Source organism: Erythrolamprus reginae, chromosome 4 (genome assembly GCF_031021105.1).
Source record: "Erythrolamprus reginae isolate rEryReg1 chromosome 4, rEryReg1.hap1, whole genome shotgun sequence".
NCBI classification, from domain to species: Eukaryota; Metazoa; Chordata; class Lepidosauria; order Squamata; family Dipsadidae; genus Erythrolamprus; species Erythrolamprus reginae.
In genome coordinates this window covers 101,014,197-101,029,761 of record NC_091953.1, presented here as the reverse complement: position 1 = coordinate 101,029,761, position 15,565 = coordinate 101,014,197, and the positions used below count along the sequence as shown (strand labels likewise).

General features: G+C 42.7%; 1 protein-coding gene across 2 annotated transcripts; it reads right to left on the bottom strand.

Annotated features, from left to right (window-relative positions):
* Positions 1-1,947: 1,947 nt before the first annotated feature.
* Positions 1,948-13,037, bottom strand: C4H2orf49 (chromosome 4 C2orf49 homolog). Of its 2 annotated transcripts, none has more exons than XM_070751075.1 (4): positions 12,825-13,037; positions 10,490-10,656; positions 7,947-8,298; positions 1,948-3,483 (listed from the first exon to the last, which is right to left on the bottom strand). In XM_070751075.1, the coding sequence occupies exons 1-4, from the start codon at positions 12,993-12,995 to the stop codon at positions 3,436-3,438; spliced, it is 738 nt and encodes a 245-aa protein (XP_070607176.1). In that variant the 5' UTR covers positions 12,996-13,037; the 3' UTR covers positions 1,948-3,435. The 2 variants fall into 2 exon arrangements, with proteins under 2 accessions (XP_070607176.1, XP_070607177.1); XM_070751076.1 differs by lacking the exon at positions 12,825-13,037 and adding an exon at positions 11,298-12,201.
* Positions 13,038-15,565: the final 2,528 nt, after the last annotated feature.

Here is a 15,565-nt window from a genome sequence, read left to right as displayed (position 1 = left end):
CGGTTTTTCCTGCCCGATGATGTCATATGTCATCGCTGAACTTTCATCCGCCTTTAATAAATATTTTTTTAAATAAACTTTAATAAATAAACATGGTGAGTAATAATCTAAATGGTTGCTAAGGGAATGAGAAATTGTAATTTAGGGGTTTAAAGTGTTAAGGGAAGGCTTGTGACACTGTTCATAGCCAAAAATAGTGTATTTACTTCCGCATCTCTACTTCGCGGAAATTCGATTTTCGCGGCCGGTCTGGGAACGCATCCCCCGCGACAATCGAGGGAACACTGTATATGATAAAATATGTGACATAGTTAACTACTAAATATGGAGAAAACAAAGTTGCCCTAATTTCCTGAAATAATAGAGCATAATGCAAATTTACCTTTCACTCTATTTCTTGTGCTGTTGTAGTTGTGATAATGCGTTGTGTCTATTTGCTGAATTTCCTCATTTGTGGAGACCTTGATCACAATAGCTGTTAGTCTACAGCAGTGTTTCTCAAATAGTGGAGTGTCCCCCCCCCCCCTCGGGGGACGCGTGGAGCAATGCTAGGGGGATGTTTGACCCCGGGGAGTGTGCTTTTTTTTTGCAGCAGGGAATAGGGTGTTTTTTTAAAACTAAGAACAAACAGCAGAATAAAAACAACACATAGAAATCTCCAATAAAAACTCCAAAGCATCTTTATAAAACCCTTCACCATAGCAACATTTTTACTACCACCCTTAAAACAGAGCAGATAATGGCCAGTTGTTTTGTTTCTATGATTTCATCCTCTGATACCATGTGAGATGGAAATGCAAAACATCCCAGCCCAGAATCTGTTTTCTTTGCCCATAGGACCATTTTCACATTAGCCACATTGCCCTTTCCTGGCATACATCAATGCTCAAACTAGAGTAAACTGAAAAATAGAAGCATGGTACATGCCACCTACACGATTTTCCATGACATTGGATCAAAAACCCTACACATGAAGATGCTCAAATGCAGTGTGCAGAAATTACATTCCTGAGAAAACCACTATGTATTGTGAAAATGTGACCATGGTAACTGACTTTCAGATCAGAGACTGCTATACAGTACATTTATTTCATAGCAGGAGTTACCAACAATATGTTGGGCTTCAATTAAGAGGACAAAAAATTAGTTCATGTTATTTTAAGGACTGTTTACTGAACAATCCCACCTGACCTATTCTTGGCTTATTCTTGGTTTATTCTAATTCTACGCTAAAAGCTTCCCAAAAATGATGAGCCACTATCTTTGAAATTAATTGCATGTTTAAAAACATGCAAAAATATTAATAACTCAAATCTTTGTATCAGCTCTTGCCCTTTCCTCAGGGTAAGGCTGCTTCACCAGATAGTCATTCACTAAAATTGGCATGTGAACAAAACTTTTGGAATCTAAAATCTATGTCTTTCTGTCATCTACATGTCAGGAACACAATTATTGTGTTATTTTTAATAAGAATATTTGGTGACCATATAGGAAGTTATTTATGGTTTTTGTAAGCATAATTTTTTTCTTGGATCTGCAATCTACAGCTGCTAGTTTGCAATTCCTAAACATGTAGAACACACCTAGATTTTAAAAAATGAATTACAAGCCCTTATACATGTACTGACCAAGGGGAGGCCTACAAATCCAATTAAATAGATAAATAAATTCCAAAGGATAATAAAATCAAGCTATAATCAAAAGTACTAAATTTTTTAAAAAATCCAATATACCGTAGTTATTGATAGCACAGAGTAAAGCTACTGTATGCCACTTCTAAAGACCATTTAAATGTTTCCAGTGTTGCGACAGTGCTGTTATGTGTACCTTGATCCACCAATGCTGGCATAGATGTTTAATTCTATTATACAAAAACCCCTCAGTTGAATCAGCCTAACAAGCTGATAAAAGATAAAACCATAGTATAAAGATGATCTATACAAGAGATCACACTTAAATTAATTTAATCTTGATGCGCTAATAAAATGACAGCAATTCAAATACAAAAACACAAAATTAAATTGTATACAGTACTCAAGTAGAAAACGTGTACAATTGTTTAAGAAGCGAATTCAACTACACTTCAATACACTATTTCTTTATATTCTGAAGGGCTCTGTGATGTTTTGGGGCACAATAGAGGCAATGGAAATTATTTCAGTTAATGCAATCAGAGTGAATAGTTAAACATGTTAAATAAAATTCACCGTGAAGCAGTAGCATACAGGATTGTGCACTAAATCTTATAAATGTTCAGAAGTGATATGTCTTTTATCTACCTTACTGATAGCAACACGTTAAATATATTCAGTGTGGTAATTGGTTTTTTCCTTCCCCAATACGAGCAATTTTTACAACAATTATACCTCACTTCTGGTTGCGTTCATTGTGAAGAAACTGCTAAAATTTAAAAGTTCTGAAACTAAATTATCTGTATCAGGAAAATGCTGCCAGCTTCTTCAGAGCCTTTAACTAATGCACTTTCATTAATGATGTAAAACTACATTGTGCATACAAATGTGATTCTAATATTTTTAAACCTTGGGATGTTTTTTGCCTCACATAAAAAAAAAATACAATAAGTTTCAAACAATTTATTCACAGACAAAACTTTCACCCCTGCAAACGTCCACTAAATTCATCTCTTTTCTAGCTGCATAAGTAAAGAGCTAGCATTACTTTGCTTCTCAATTTTGTCAGACATTATTTAATTGTAGTTAAATAAGCTTTCCTTAAAAATGCTATATAAAACACCGATCACATACTGTATAAAAATGCAGTTCTGATTCACAGGTTTTTTTTCAACACACAATCTTGAGGGCGGGAGCTTTCTGACTATGTATCTCTACAGACAAGAGAAATCCATTTGATCTTCCATTTTAGCAAAAACTTCAATTTGAAGCAAAACTAGTGTACAGCTCAGGATTTCACCTAAAGAAAACTGGAAAGGACCCAAATAGTTTCTCAAAAAAATAATATTGGCACCTAAAAATTAGAAATGGTTTTTCTAGGCCTTTCAACGTAACTATTCTGTGCAAATATTTTAGTAAAATCAGCAAAATAGGGAAACAGTCTTCCATACTATTTAAATATACAGTATGTGTTTTAAAAATATACTATTGTACAACTGAACAGAATAGTTAGAAACTTTCTATATCAAATCATGCAAAGACTTGATGTATAGACTTCAATTAAAAATGCAGAAGAAAGGCTGGTAAAACAATTCTGTTCTACCAAAATTAACTTCCAAGACGGGGTGTAAATTCAAAGTGCAAGATAAATACTCTCAAGTTGATGGTGAACATATATATGGTGCTTTCTTTGTACCGTGAAGTTCTAAGCAACTACCCACTGCAATCTGCATCTCTGGTTAGTACAATTTTTCTGTACTGAAATGAAGACTAAGCATCATTTGCATTTCCAACTCTTGTAGGTTCATGGCCATATTATATGCTGAATCTTCCTTTTTGACTCAGGCGGCTTCTGGAGGGAGAAAAGAATTAGATTATTTAAGGAGACATGTTAAAGCATCCAGAACTTGATTTCTGATTCCATCTAGTGGTTAAAACGAAGGAGTTTTAAAATATTTAAAAAGAACTTCAGTTTTCCATAACATATAAGGTTCCTGTATGGACTGAACATAATGAAGGGAATACTATTATGTATCCCAAATTAATTAAAGGATGTTTATAATTACTTTACTATTTATTGCCTCTTATTTCTTGCACTCATCTGTATCTTCCACAATGTCCAGTGACACAATGAAAAGTGTGGATGGTGAGTTAAGGGCATAGGCTGCAGTCCCTCTAGAACAGGTCTGTCAAATTAGCGGCCTGCAGGTCGGATGCATCAAACACGACTCCGCAAAGGCAAAAAGTCATGATATGTCATGTGACATGGTCGAGTTTGACACCCGTGTTCTAGAACAAGTGGTTCCATTTAAGACATGAGTTTTAAGAGGGTTATGAAAGGCAAGGAGGGTGAGGGCAATTCTAATCTCTGGGGGGAGTTGGTTCCAAAGGGCCGGGGCCGCCACAGAGAAATATTGTTATTAACACGCTTGGATGCTAACGAATTAGACATTCTATTCCCCCTTCCCACCAGAAAAGAACTCTGTTCCAACTGCCACTTGCCTTATGTTAACATGCTCTGATGCTCTTGCCACACTAATCTCTTGGCACACTAATGTCTCCTTTCCTCAGCAGGCTTCTCATTCTCCTCTATAAAATCTCCTCTATATACCTAGGTCCTCCATCCCACATAGTTCACAACTTGAAGCATCACAGGAGGCAATATCTCTGTAAATGTCCTTAAGCAAATGTGGTAGAGCCTCAACTGATGTGGAGGGGGGCCCTCTAGTGGGAGTTAAGAGACATTCCAGCTTAAAATCTGTTCCAGAAAGTAAATACAGTGATCCCCCGTTTATTGCGTCCCCAACCATTGCGAACAGGGTACTTCGCTATTTTTCAACCCGGAAGTAAACAACACCATCTACGCATGCGTGCCATTTTCTTTCTATGGCCACGCATGCGTAGATGGTGGAGTTTGCCGGGCAGATCAGCTGCTGGGCGGCTTCCCTGGGTCTTCCCCCTCTTGCCGGGGTTTCCCCTTTGCGTGGGCGGCGGGGAAACCCCAGCGCCGCTTCCCAGCTGAGTGGCGCGAGCAACGGCGTGGGCGGGCGAAGGGCGGGCGGTGGGCGCTCGGACAAGCGGCGGCCGCACCAGCAGCAGCGAGGAGCCAAACATCCGTGTTTCCCCTTTCTGTGGGCAGCGGGTTTCTTCGGCTCCTCGCTGGTCCCCAATTCCGCCAACATCAGGCTCTCCACACGCCCTTTCGCCGTAACACGAGAGCCTTCCGAAAACTCTTTCCGAGCGCCTCAGAGCAGCACCCCCACCCCTCTTTGATTCCCTCAACCCGCCCGGCCCCTCGCTCCCCTTTTCCACACGCGCCACCCAAGAAACGGTTCATCCCGTCTGGGCTTCCCCCCCTCCTCTTGCTCGCTCGCGCTCTCGTTTCCTCTTCCCGCCGCCGCATTCGGAGCCCGAGAGGGGGAAAGAGAAGAATGGAGAGAGCCGCGCGCCGGAGACTGCCCCCGCTCCCGCCTCAACAGCAGCCACGGGAGGGGAGTTGCTGCAGCTGCCCCCAGACTTTCCACCAAGCCCAATACCACATGCCCGCCTCTCCCCGCGGCTGAGGAGGAGCGAGAGGAGCAGCAAAGTCCCACGCAAGTGCATCTTCTCCAGGCGGGGGCAAGAGCGGCGGGGCGAGTCCGCAGGAAAAAAGCCGCGGGCGACCGAGCGGATCCTGCCGTTTGGGGCACTCGGCGGGCAGGGGCATGAAGGATCTCTCCGCCGGCCTCGGGAGCGCGTGGGAGGGTGGCGAGCCTAGGAAGACGAGGCGACGCCGGCCGCTGTCGAGGTAGAGGAGGAAGCGGATTGGTGCTCCGTCCCGCCAGGGTTCCTCTCCATGAGGGCGTCCGCCGAGCTGCCCGAGCTGCCCGTCTTCAATTCACCATCTCACCCGGGCTCCCGATCCTGCTGGGCGGCGGGGAGACTCGGCGGGGAGCGCGCGCGTCCGGGACCCAGAGCGCCCTTGTGGCCGCCCATTCATGCCGCTCCGTCGCTCGCCATGCTGGCTTCCCCTCAGGAGACGCGCCTGAGTGGCCTTTTTGCAGTTCCTCTCTGTTCCTCTCAAGAGTTCTTGCGGGGGAAAAGCCGCTAGCCGGCTTTCGGAGCTCCTCCGCCGTCACCCGGCTTCTGGCAGAAGCCTTCTCTCTTTTTTTTCGTGCGCTTGGCGAGGAAAGGCAGCAAGAAAAAAAAGAGAGAAGGCTTCTACCAGAAGCCGGGTCACGCCGGAGGAGCTCCGAAAGCCGGCTAGCGGCTTTTCCCCCGCAAGAACTCCTGAGAGGAACAGCAAAAAGGCCACTCAGGCGCGTCTCCTGAGGGGAAGCCAGCGACGGAGCGGCATGAATGGGCGGCCACAAGGGCGCTCTGGGTCCCGGACGCGCGTGCTCCCCGCCGAGTCTCCCTGCCGCCCAGCAGGATCGGGAGCCCGGGTGAGACGGTGAATTGAAGACGGGCAGCTCGGCGGACGCCCTCATGGAGAGGAACCCTGGCGGGGCGGAGCGCCGATCCGCTTCCTCCTCTACCTCGACGGCAGCCGGCGTCGCCTTGTCTTCCTAGGCTCGCCACCCTCCCACGCGCTCCCGAGGCCAGCGGGGAGATCCTTCATGCCCCTGCCCGTCGAGTGCCGCAAACGGCAGGATCCGCTCGGTCGCCCGCGGCTTTTTTCCTGCGGACTCGCCCCGCCGCTCTTGCCCCCGCCTGGAGAAGATGCACTTGCGCGGGACTTTGTTGCTCCTCTCGCTCCTCCTCAGCAGCGGTGGCACGAGCGGCGGCGGCACGAGCGGCGGCCGGACGAGTGGCGGCAGCACGAGCAGCGGCGGCACGAGCGGTGGCCGGACAAGCGGCGGCGGCACCAGCGGCGGCCGGACAAGCGGCGGGCGGGCAGGCGGCTCCTCAGCTGTTGGGCGGGGGTCTTCCCAGGTGCGGAAGTAAAAAACATCTGCACATGCGCCATGGAAAAAAAAGGGCGCACATGCGTAGATGGTGTTTTTACTTCCGCACCACTATATTGCGAAAAACCGATCATTGCGAGGGGTCCTGGAACGGAACCCTCGCAATGATCGGGGGATCACTGTACACTGCTCAAAAAAAATAAAGGGAACACTTAAACAACACAATATAACTCCAAGTAAATCAAACTTCTGTGAAATCAAATTGTCCACTTAGGAAGCAACACTGATTGACAATCAATTTCACATATTGTCAGCACTCACAACTTTGTACAGAACAAAGTATTCAATGAGAATATTTCATTCATTCAGATCTAGGATGTGTTCTTTGAGTGTTCCCTTTATTTTTTCAGCAGTGTATTTGAGGTCAAACTCTTAGGTGTATATTTGCATAGGTGACTAATCTATATATATATACATATATAAAGCCAAATACCACTCATGCATCATCACAAAATCCCCAGAACCGTAAAGCCTACAAACTTCAAACTTGGCATGTATGTTCTGGGCTTCCAGGTGCTCACTAAGAAAGGATTTTTTAAAATGACCATCAGATCATTAGTATTTTTATATTTATGTATTTATTCTTTATTTATTGGATTTGTATGCCGCCCCTCTCCGCAGACTCGGGGTGGCTAACAACAGTGATAAAAAACAGCATGTAACAATCCAATACTAAACAACTAAAAAAACCCTTATTATAAAACCAAACATACATACATACAAACATACCATGTGTAAATTGTAAGGCCTAGGGGGAAAGAATATCTCAGTTTCCCCCATGTCTGATGGCAGAGGTGGGTTTTAAGAAGCTTATGAAAGGCAAGGAGGGTGGGGGCAATTCTAATCTCTGGGGGGAGTTGGTTCCAAAGGGCCGGAGCCGCCACAGAGAAATATTGTTAACACGCTTGGATGCTAAGGAGTTAGACATTCTATTCCCCCTTCCCACCAGAAAAGAACTCTGTTCCAACTGCCACTTGCCTTATGTTAACATGCTCTGATGCTAGTAAACATTATACATAAATTTTCAAGCTTTAACTGTCAATTTATCAAGTCTGATCACATAATTTCTTAGCGAAGCATGGGTATTCAGCTACTAGTAATAAATAATCTTGGGCCTATCCCTGAGTGGGTCTAGTTGCTTGCACCTGACATCTAACATATTTTAAGATCCCAGAGAATGAGAATTTAGAACATGGGAGGGAGAATACAGATTATTATATACTCAGTGTACATTGCAACTGAGTATATAGCAATGTCCCCAAACCCTCCCATTTTCTTAGAAAACATTTTCAGACACACACACACACCACACACACATTTACTGGTAGATCATTCAAGAATGACCTCATAAAATAGTATATATACTTACTAATGAATCCAGTTCTTTTGGAGCAGTCCTCTTAAATTTCACAACAGTGGTTCCTGTAAGAGGCTCTAAAGTCGATGACTTTTTACCAGGTGACGTATTCACTACAATATTGTTCTGTTTACCCTCATTATTCCTAGATTCCCCTTTAACATCCAACGAGAAAGTGGAAGCAGATATGCACGATGTGGAATTTGAAGGAAAAGGCAGTCTTTTACATGTACTTCCAGGTGAAAGGGCTTTTAAACCATCAGCAGCTCCGTTCTCAGTCTTCCTCACTTTAATACTTGTACTTGTTGAGCTACCATCAAACACAATGAGAGGCCTTTTTCTTAGACTCTCCATTGCCATAATGCTGAACAAGAAAAAGTGACATTAAAAAATCATCATATATATGAAACAAAAATTATTAGGGTATTCTAAATAATACCCCATTTCAATAACTATTTGGAAGAGAGTTCAGTCAATTCCAATATAATTTCCCCACACACACATACTTAAATCAGGACTGCAGCTATTCAAACTGATGAGGAATTAATCTCACACAAATGGCAATGCTTTTGTATCATCTGTTGTGCATTGATTTCACAACTAATCCAGTCTAAGGATAAAGAACACTAATCATTTCAAAATGTCATGAAGAACTGCACAAACTAAACTGAAATAGTCCAAATCTGTACATATGTTCTCCAAAGATTAATTCCAAGATAGACAATCATTTTGGACTAAGATTCCCAGTTAAATCCTTTGCCTCAGCATTGACCACTTGTGATGTTTTTTGCTTAGAAATTTGTCAAGATTCTTTTCCAGAGCTGATCCACTTTCAGATCGTGGTAATTCTTTTAAATTATGATTTGCATTGGTGCCACTAATTTCAGATAAGATGCTACAACTGGAGCAACAGGCTGCTTATTAGGTACTTGGGTTATGCATGAAATATATTATATACATATAAATGAAAGCAGTTCCATGTTAATCCTGTTTTGAGCTCAACGCTAATTTATGTTGACATCCAAGGTTTTTTCCTCATAATGTATAACATTAAATTGCCAATGCAGACAACAAAATAGTTGTTTTATTTATCTGACAAAGAGTAGATCAAAATAATCACGGTTTCCCTTCTTCCATTGGCAGACTTTTTCTCAGATAAAGCTGAGAGAGTCTGAAGTCACAGAGCTATTATCAAGGAGTGTTGATTACCTATACAGGTGCACTACCACCAAATCTCCTGTGGAAAGCAGGCCTCAAGAATCAAGTAAAATCTCCTCCCTCTATTGAGGCCTGCTTAAATGGATTCATTTCTCCCTCTGACCTACAGGATAATTACCTCTTCTGCCCTTTGATGAGGAATGCAGAAGTGGGCTCTCTGCAAGTTATCAATTACTACTATACTTTCCTTTATAATTGTTTCCTCCCTTGAAAGACAATTTGGGAGGATGCAAATAATAAATTTGCTACAGTGATTTAATATGCTGACCTAGAAAGCAGGAGATAGTGAGTTCTAGGCTTCCTTTAGGTGTGAAAGCCACCTGGTGATTTTGGGGCAGTCACTCACTCTCAGCCGAATCCACCTTTCAGGGTTGTTATTGTGGAGAAAATAGGAGGCAGGAATATGAAGTATGTCACTATCTTGAGTTCCATATAAAGAAAGCTGGACAAAAATCTAATAACAAATTAAAATGCAGGAAATAATATTGTCTAATTCAAGATAAGTTGGTTTTCTATTATGTTTATTTATTTATTTATTATTTATTTATTATTTAGATTTGTATGCCGCCCCTCTCCGAAGACTCGGGGTGGCTCACAACAGAGTAAAACAAATCATAAAGAATCCGAATAAGTTTAAAATATTTAAAGATTTTTAAAAACCCCATATACTAACAGACACACACACAAGCATACCATGCATAAAGTAAACATGCCCAGGGGGAGATGGTTCAATTCCCCCATGCCTGACGGCAAAGGTGGGTTTTAAGGAGTTTACGGAAGGCAGGAAGAGTAGGGGCAGTTCTAATCTCTGGGGAGAGTTGGTTCCAGAGAGTCAGTGCCGCCACAGAGAAGGCTCTTCCCCTGGGGCCCGCCAACCGACATTGTTTAGTTGACGGGACCCGGAGAAGGCCCACTCTGTGGGACCTAATCGGTCGCTGGGATTCGTGAGGCAGGAGGCGGTCTCGGAGATATTCTGGTCCAATGCCATGAAGGGCTTTAAAGGTCATAACCAACACTTTGAATTGTGACCGGAAATTGATCGGCAGCCAATGCAGACTGCGGAGTGATGGTGAAACATGGGCATACCTAGGTAAGCCCATGACTGCTCTCGCAGCTGCATTCTGCACGATCTGAAGTTTCCGAACACTTTTCAAAGGTAGCCCCATGTAGAGAGCATTACAGTAGTCGAACCTCGAGGTGATGAGGGCATGAGTGACTATGAGCAATGAGTCCCGGTCCAGATAGGGCCGCAACTGGTGCACCAGGCGAACCTGGGCAAACGCCCCCGTTACAGATTTTTCAAGATTTTGGAGAGAAACCAAATACTGTAAACTTACCTTTGGGTGCCATGTTTCAACACTTGCTGACCTCTTTGTTTTTCTATTAGTTTCCCCCATCTGGTTTTGGGCAAATCACGCTGAGGCAATGGTATGACATGTTGAATATACAAGTCAGTAAGGCCATCTTTACTGATTTTCACCTCATCTTCTACTGGGATATTCTTCTGATGAAAAACAATAGAAATTATGTTATTAATATTACCATTAATAATGTGCTTGAAAGCAATTCTATGTGTAGCAATATACTTTGTATAACACAGCAGACAGAAAATCACCAAAGTTTTGCTGGCAAGTTTTTGTCACACATTTTATTTTAGACCTACAAAAACAGAAGATGCCTATAATACTAGATGGTTATCAAATATGATGGAAGGTCTCCCTAATATAAAAATTCTGATTATTCTGATTATTACACTTTTAGGAAAAAGTTGGTAAATTTTACTAGATGGAACAAAAATGAAGCAAGAGAAGCTACACATTTCCTTATTCTTAACACACTATGCTGCTGGTATGTAGGGGAGAATCCAAAAGAATCTCTTATGTGTCATGATAAATTTACCTGTTATAGATTTGCAACATTGGGTATCATGTTTATAACAGAGGAGATGCAGATAGTCCTTGCTTGATGGCCCTAATTGGGGCCATCATTTCCTTTGCTAAATGATGCAGTTATTAAACAATACATCACGTAAAGATACTGCTTAACAATGGCAGTTTTAGTAGTCCCGGTTCTCTTGCCCTTGTTCTCCTCACCTTTGTTTCCTCTCTCCCCATGTGCCTATCTTATGATTCTTGACAAACTTACCTTTTCTTTTATGTATACTGGGAGCATATGCACAAAGACAAATTCCTTGGGTGTCCAATCACATTTGGCCAATAATATTCTATTCTATCTTCTCCATCCACCATTCAGGCACACTGCTCTCTGCCATCCCTGAAGCCCTGTACTCCTCTACTCCTGCCATTCCACCACTCTTACTGCCCTGCACCTCCACTGCTCCCAGCTGATATTTTCCATCTTCTACCTCTCACTGCTGGCAAGGTGCACTTTCTCTGCCTGGCTCACCTTTCCTCCCACCCTCTGCCTACACTCGGATGCCCTTGTGTTGTGCTCTGCCTTGTGCTTCACCAATCCTGGCATCGTCGGCTATCTGGTAAAGGTTCATGCCAGGAACACCTTGCAAGTGGCAGGAGACAGAAGACAGAGATCAACTGAGAGCAATAGGAGTGGGCCAGATAAAGAGATTAAAGCCCTTACATGGCTTAGGGCCAGACTATCTTCGGGACCACCACCTACTGCACAGCTCCCAGTGACCAATAAGTACCCACAGGATCGGCCTTCTCCGGTCCTGTCAGCTAAGCAATGTTGGTTGGCAGGGCCACGGGGGGGAAGGCCTTCTCTGTAACACCACTAGCTCTCTGGAATCATCTACCGGCCGAGATCCGTATTGCCCCCACCCTACTGGGTCTTCCAGAAAGCCTTAAAGACCTGGATCTGCCCTCAGGTCTGGGGCCGCTCATCAGGTGGTTTATCTCCTGGATCTGGCCACAGAAGGGATGTATGATTTTATTAATGTGGGTTTTTAAATTGTTTTTAAGAGTCCAGAAAGAGCCAAGATGGCACAGTGGGTAGAGTGTGGTACTGCAGGTCACTAAAGCTGACTGCTAGATCTGCAAGTCAGCAGTTCAAATCTCATCACCGGCTCAAGGTTGACTCAGCCTTCCATCCTTCCGAGATGGGTAAAATGAGCACCCAGATTGTGGGGCCAATATGCTGGCTCTGTAAAAAAGTGCTACTGCTAACATGTAGTAAGCCGCCCTGAGTCTAAGGAGAAGGACGGCATTTAAAAAATTGAATGAATAAAATAAATAAATAAATAAATAAATAGTTTTTGTTTAGTTTTTTGTGCTCAGAGTCCCTGGGCACAGAGTTGGGCGGCATATACATTTAATAAATAATAAATAAATATTTTTTTAAAAAATGTGTATGATTATATCGTTGCTTTACAAAGAAAAATCCAAAGAAAATTCAAGAAAATTAAATGAATCAATTCTTATTATTAACATAATTCTGAAATAATAAAGGACTGCCCTTTATAAAGAACGCGTGATCACTAGTTATTCTACCAGGTTGCGGGTCTGCGTTGCTACCAACAGCACAAAAGGAGAATGCCAGTCTGCAGACTGGGCACGAACGTCGCGGGAATGTTAAGGGGGGCCAGCGCTGTGGCCAAGTCAAATATGCCCGGAAGAGACCCTGCAAAGCGGATACCGGGACCCCCGAGTCCAGCCCGTGGCTTCCTTGCCGCCCCGACTTCCCTTTTTTCGCTACCTGCTCCAGCGTTAAGAGTAAAAATTCCTGCGAGAGGAGCTCCGGGTGCAGCAGGAGGTCCGAGTCCACCCGCGCCGCGTCGCCACGGCTGCTTCCAGCCTTCGCGGAGAGCCCGCGGTCCCCGGAAGCCGCCATCTTTCCCAGCGCGATCCTGATTGGCCACCCGAGCATTCCTTCGAAAGGTTCCTTTCGGTGAGGCGCGTCGGCGAGCGACGTTCAGCAGAAGCGCCGCGGAGGTAGGAAAAAGTAGAGGTGATAGAGGTTCCCTTCCGGGTTCCCATTTTTAAAGAACGACCGAGCGAGCGAAAAGGGGGAGTTTCAGCCTAGCTGCCGTTGAGGCAAATTAATCTCAGGGAAAATGCAATATTCTTCACTTTTCTACTTTCTATGTTTGATCCAATAAATGAAACTTGAAATTCTTACGTGAATACTCGTTTAAATTTTAAAATGAATCGGGGCTGGAGACTAAACATAAGACGAACAGTTGCAGGAACTGGGTACATCTATCAGAGGTCTTCAAACGTAGCAGCTTTAAGACTTGTGGACTTCAACTCCCAGAATTCTCCAGCCAGCTATGCTGGCTGGAGAATTCTGGGAGTTGAAGTCCACAAATCCTAAAGTTGCCAAGTTTGAGGACCTAGTCTAATGAAAAGAAGGACTAGCTGACATAAAAGTCTTCCAATAATTGAGGGCAGTCATAGAGAAGAGGCGGTCGACCTATTCTCCGAAGTACCTGAGGGCTGGGCAAGAAATAATGGATGGAAACCTATTGAGAGATTCCATAAAGAACTATGGTGAAATTTCCCTATAGTGAGAACAATTAATCAGTGAAACGTCTTGCCTCAAAAACTTGTAGGTGCTCCGGACAGTATTTGTCCGGAATTGGTATAGAATCACCTGCTTGGACAAGAAAACGTCCAAGGTCCCTCCCAACTCTGTTAACATTCATTAGCAGCATTTCTCAAACTTGCAACACGTGAGGACTTCAACTTCCAGAATTCCTCAGCCAGTATGTGTTGAATGCCACAAATCTTAAAATTGTAACTTTGAAAAACACTGCTTTAGCAACAGTCTTGTCTAAAATTCATCTGCGGGGTATCTATGCTGTGCATTTCGGGAGGGGGCGTGCATAAGTGCACCAACGTGCCTACCATCCCCTGTCCTACTGTCTCCATTTTTTCTTGTACCCATTTACTATTTATATTTATATTATACCTCTTATCTTGTATATATTTAATAAATAAATGAATAAATAAATAAATAAAATGAGATGATGTTACCAGAAAATCTCTATGGATGTATCTCTGAAGTCACCAAAAATCCAGTTCAATGTAAAGATGTTTTGACCTGTACCCTACAAATAGCTTTTAAAATGTGGATTCATGACATTGATAGCCCCTTTCTCTAAGGATAAGCTCATTCAGTTCATCTGAACCTGGCTTTCTCCTAGACCACCTTCTGACCTCATTAATCCAATGTGTTATCAATAATATAATCTCTGTTGCAGACATTCTGCAAAATCAATAGGGCATGGAAATAAATAGTAAAACCCAACCTTACGCATTGTGTCATCCTTATGGGTTTACCTTACGTAAGCTACTTTTTGTGCATTCAGACAGATATCTCAGCAAGAAGACAATTGTTTGGTGGCATGCATCTCCTTTATTTTGTCTATATTCTGTATGGAACAATTCATGAACAAGACAGTCTATTCAGTGTAGAATACTCAGTTTTTCTCTTTAAATATAACAAAACTTTAAATGGATCATTCATTGTACAGAGGAAAATATGTGAAAAAAGAATGACATTTTAAAATTTTTATAACATTTCTGATGAACAGAAATAATTTCTATTAATTCAAAATATAGAAAGTTTTGTTGTTGAGAGCTACAAATATTTCAGGAGTTTTTTCCTTATCATGGATCTCTGCTTGAAATGCAATATTGAAAAATGTTGTTTTGATTTACTCCCAAATTTAGAACCCTGGCTGTAAAATCAATTGCTTATCAATCTAATTCATGCTGGCCTTCAGAATGTTCATAGTGCAATGTCAGAAACCTGAATATCTTATATGCAATAGATATCATAAAGAAATCATTAACCTGCAGACTGGTTGTTAATATTTGGCTGTGCTTTCCAAAGTTTGTTATCCTATTCAAATGGAATTCCTGGAGTTCATTCAATCTAAACAGTTCCACAGAGGACAGACTGTTCTAAAGATGCCCAACTCCCACAGCTCAGCTACTGGGATACATGGGAACCCTATGTGGGAACAGAAGTCTTCTACTATATGAATCCTAAGTTTCAGTCTCATTCCCAATGGACAACATGGCTCCCATCTCCAAGGTAAGTAAGACAGGAAAAATGCATCTATCCATCATTTTTCATGAGTGGTTTGCCTGAGAGTGTGACTTGCCACTAGTCACACAGCTGACTTTGTGCCCAAAGAACTAGAACTTATGGTTTCCCAATTTCTGGCCTGCTTTCTGGTTTATATATGGAAGTTGGAGCTGTGTATATATATCAGGAGAAACGTAACCATCAGTTGCATATAGTAGTAATTAAGTGCTCAATTATTACATTAGATAAAATAATGGGGTCAAAATTACAGAAATTACAGAAATATCTTTGAAAGAGCTAAAATTTACCACCAGAGTCAGATTGAGATGACAAATATTTAACTAGGTCTTTTCCAGGTGTGGTAGTATGTCATATTTATCTTACTCATACTCAATAATGTC

Coding starts and splice junctions, on each gene's coding strand:
- C4H2orf49 (XM_070751075.1), bottom strand. CDS start 12,995: ATGCTCGGGTGGCCAATCAGGATCGCGCTGGGAAAGATGGCGGCTTCC. Junction 8,299..10,489: donor TTGAAACATGGCACCCAAAG/GTAAGTTTACAG, acceptor TTTCTTGTTCAG/CATTATGGCAATGGAGAGTC. Junction 3,484..7,946: donor CAAAAGAACTGGATTCATTA/GTAAGTATATAT, acceptor TTCTCCCTCCAG/AAGCCGCCTGAGTCAAAAAG.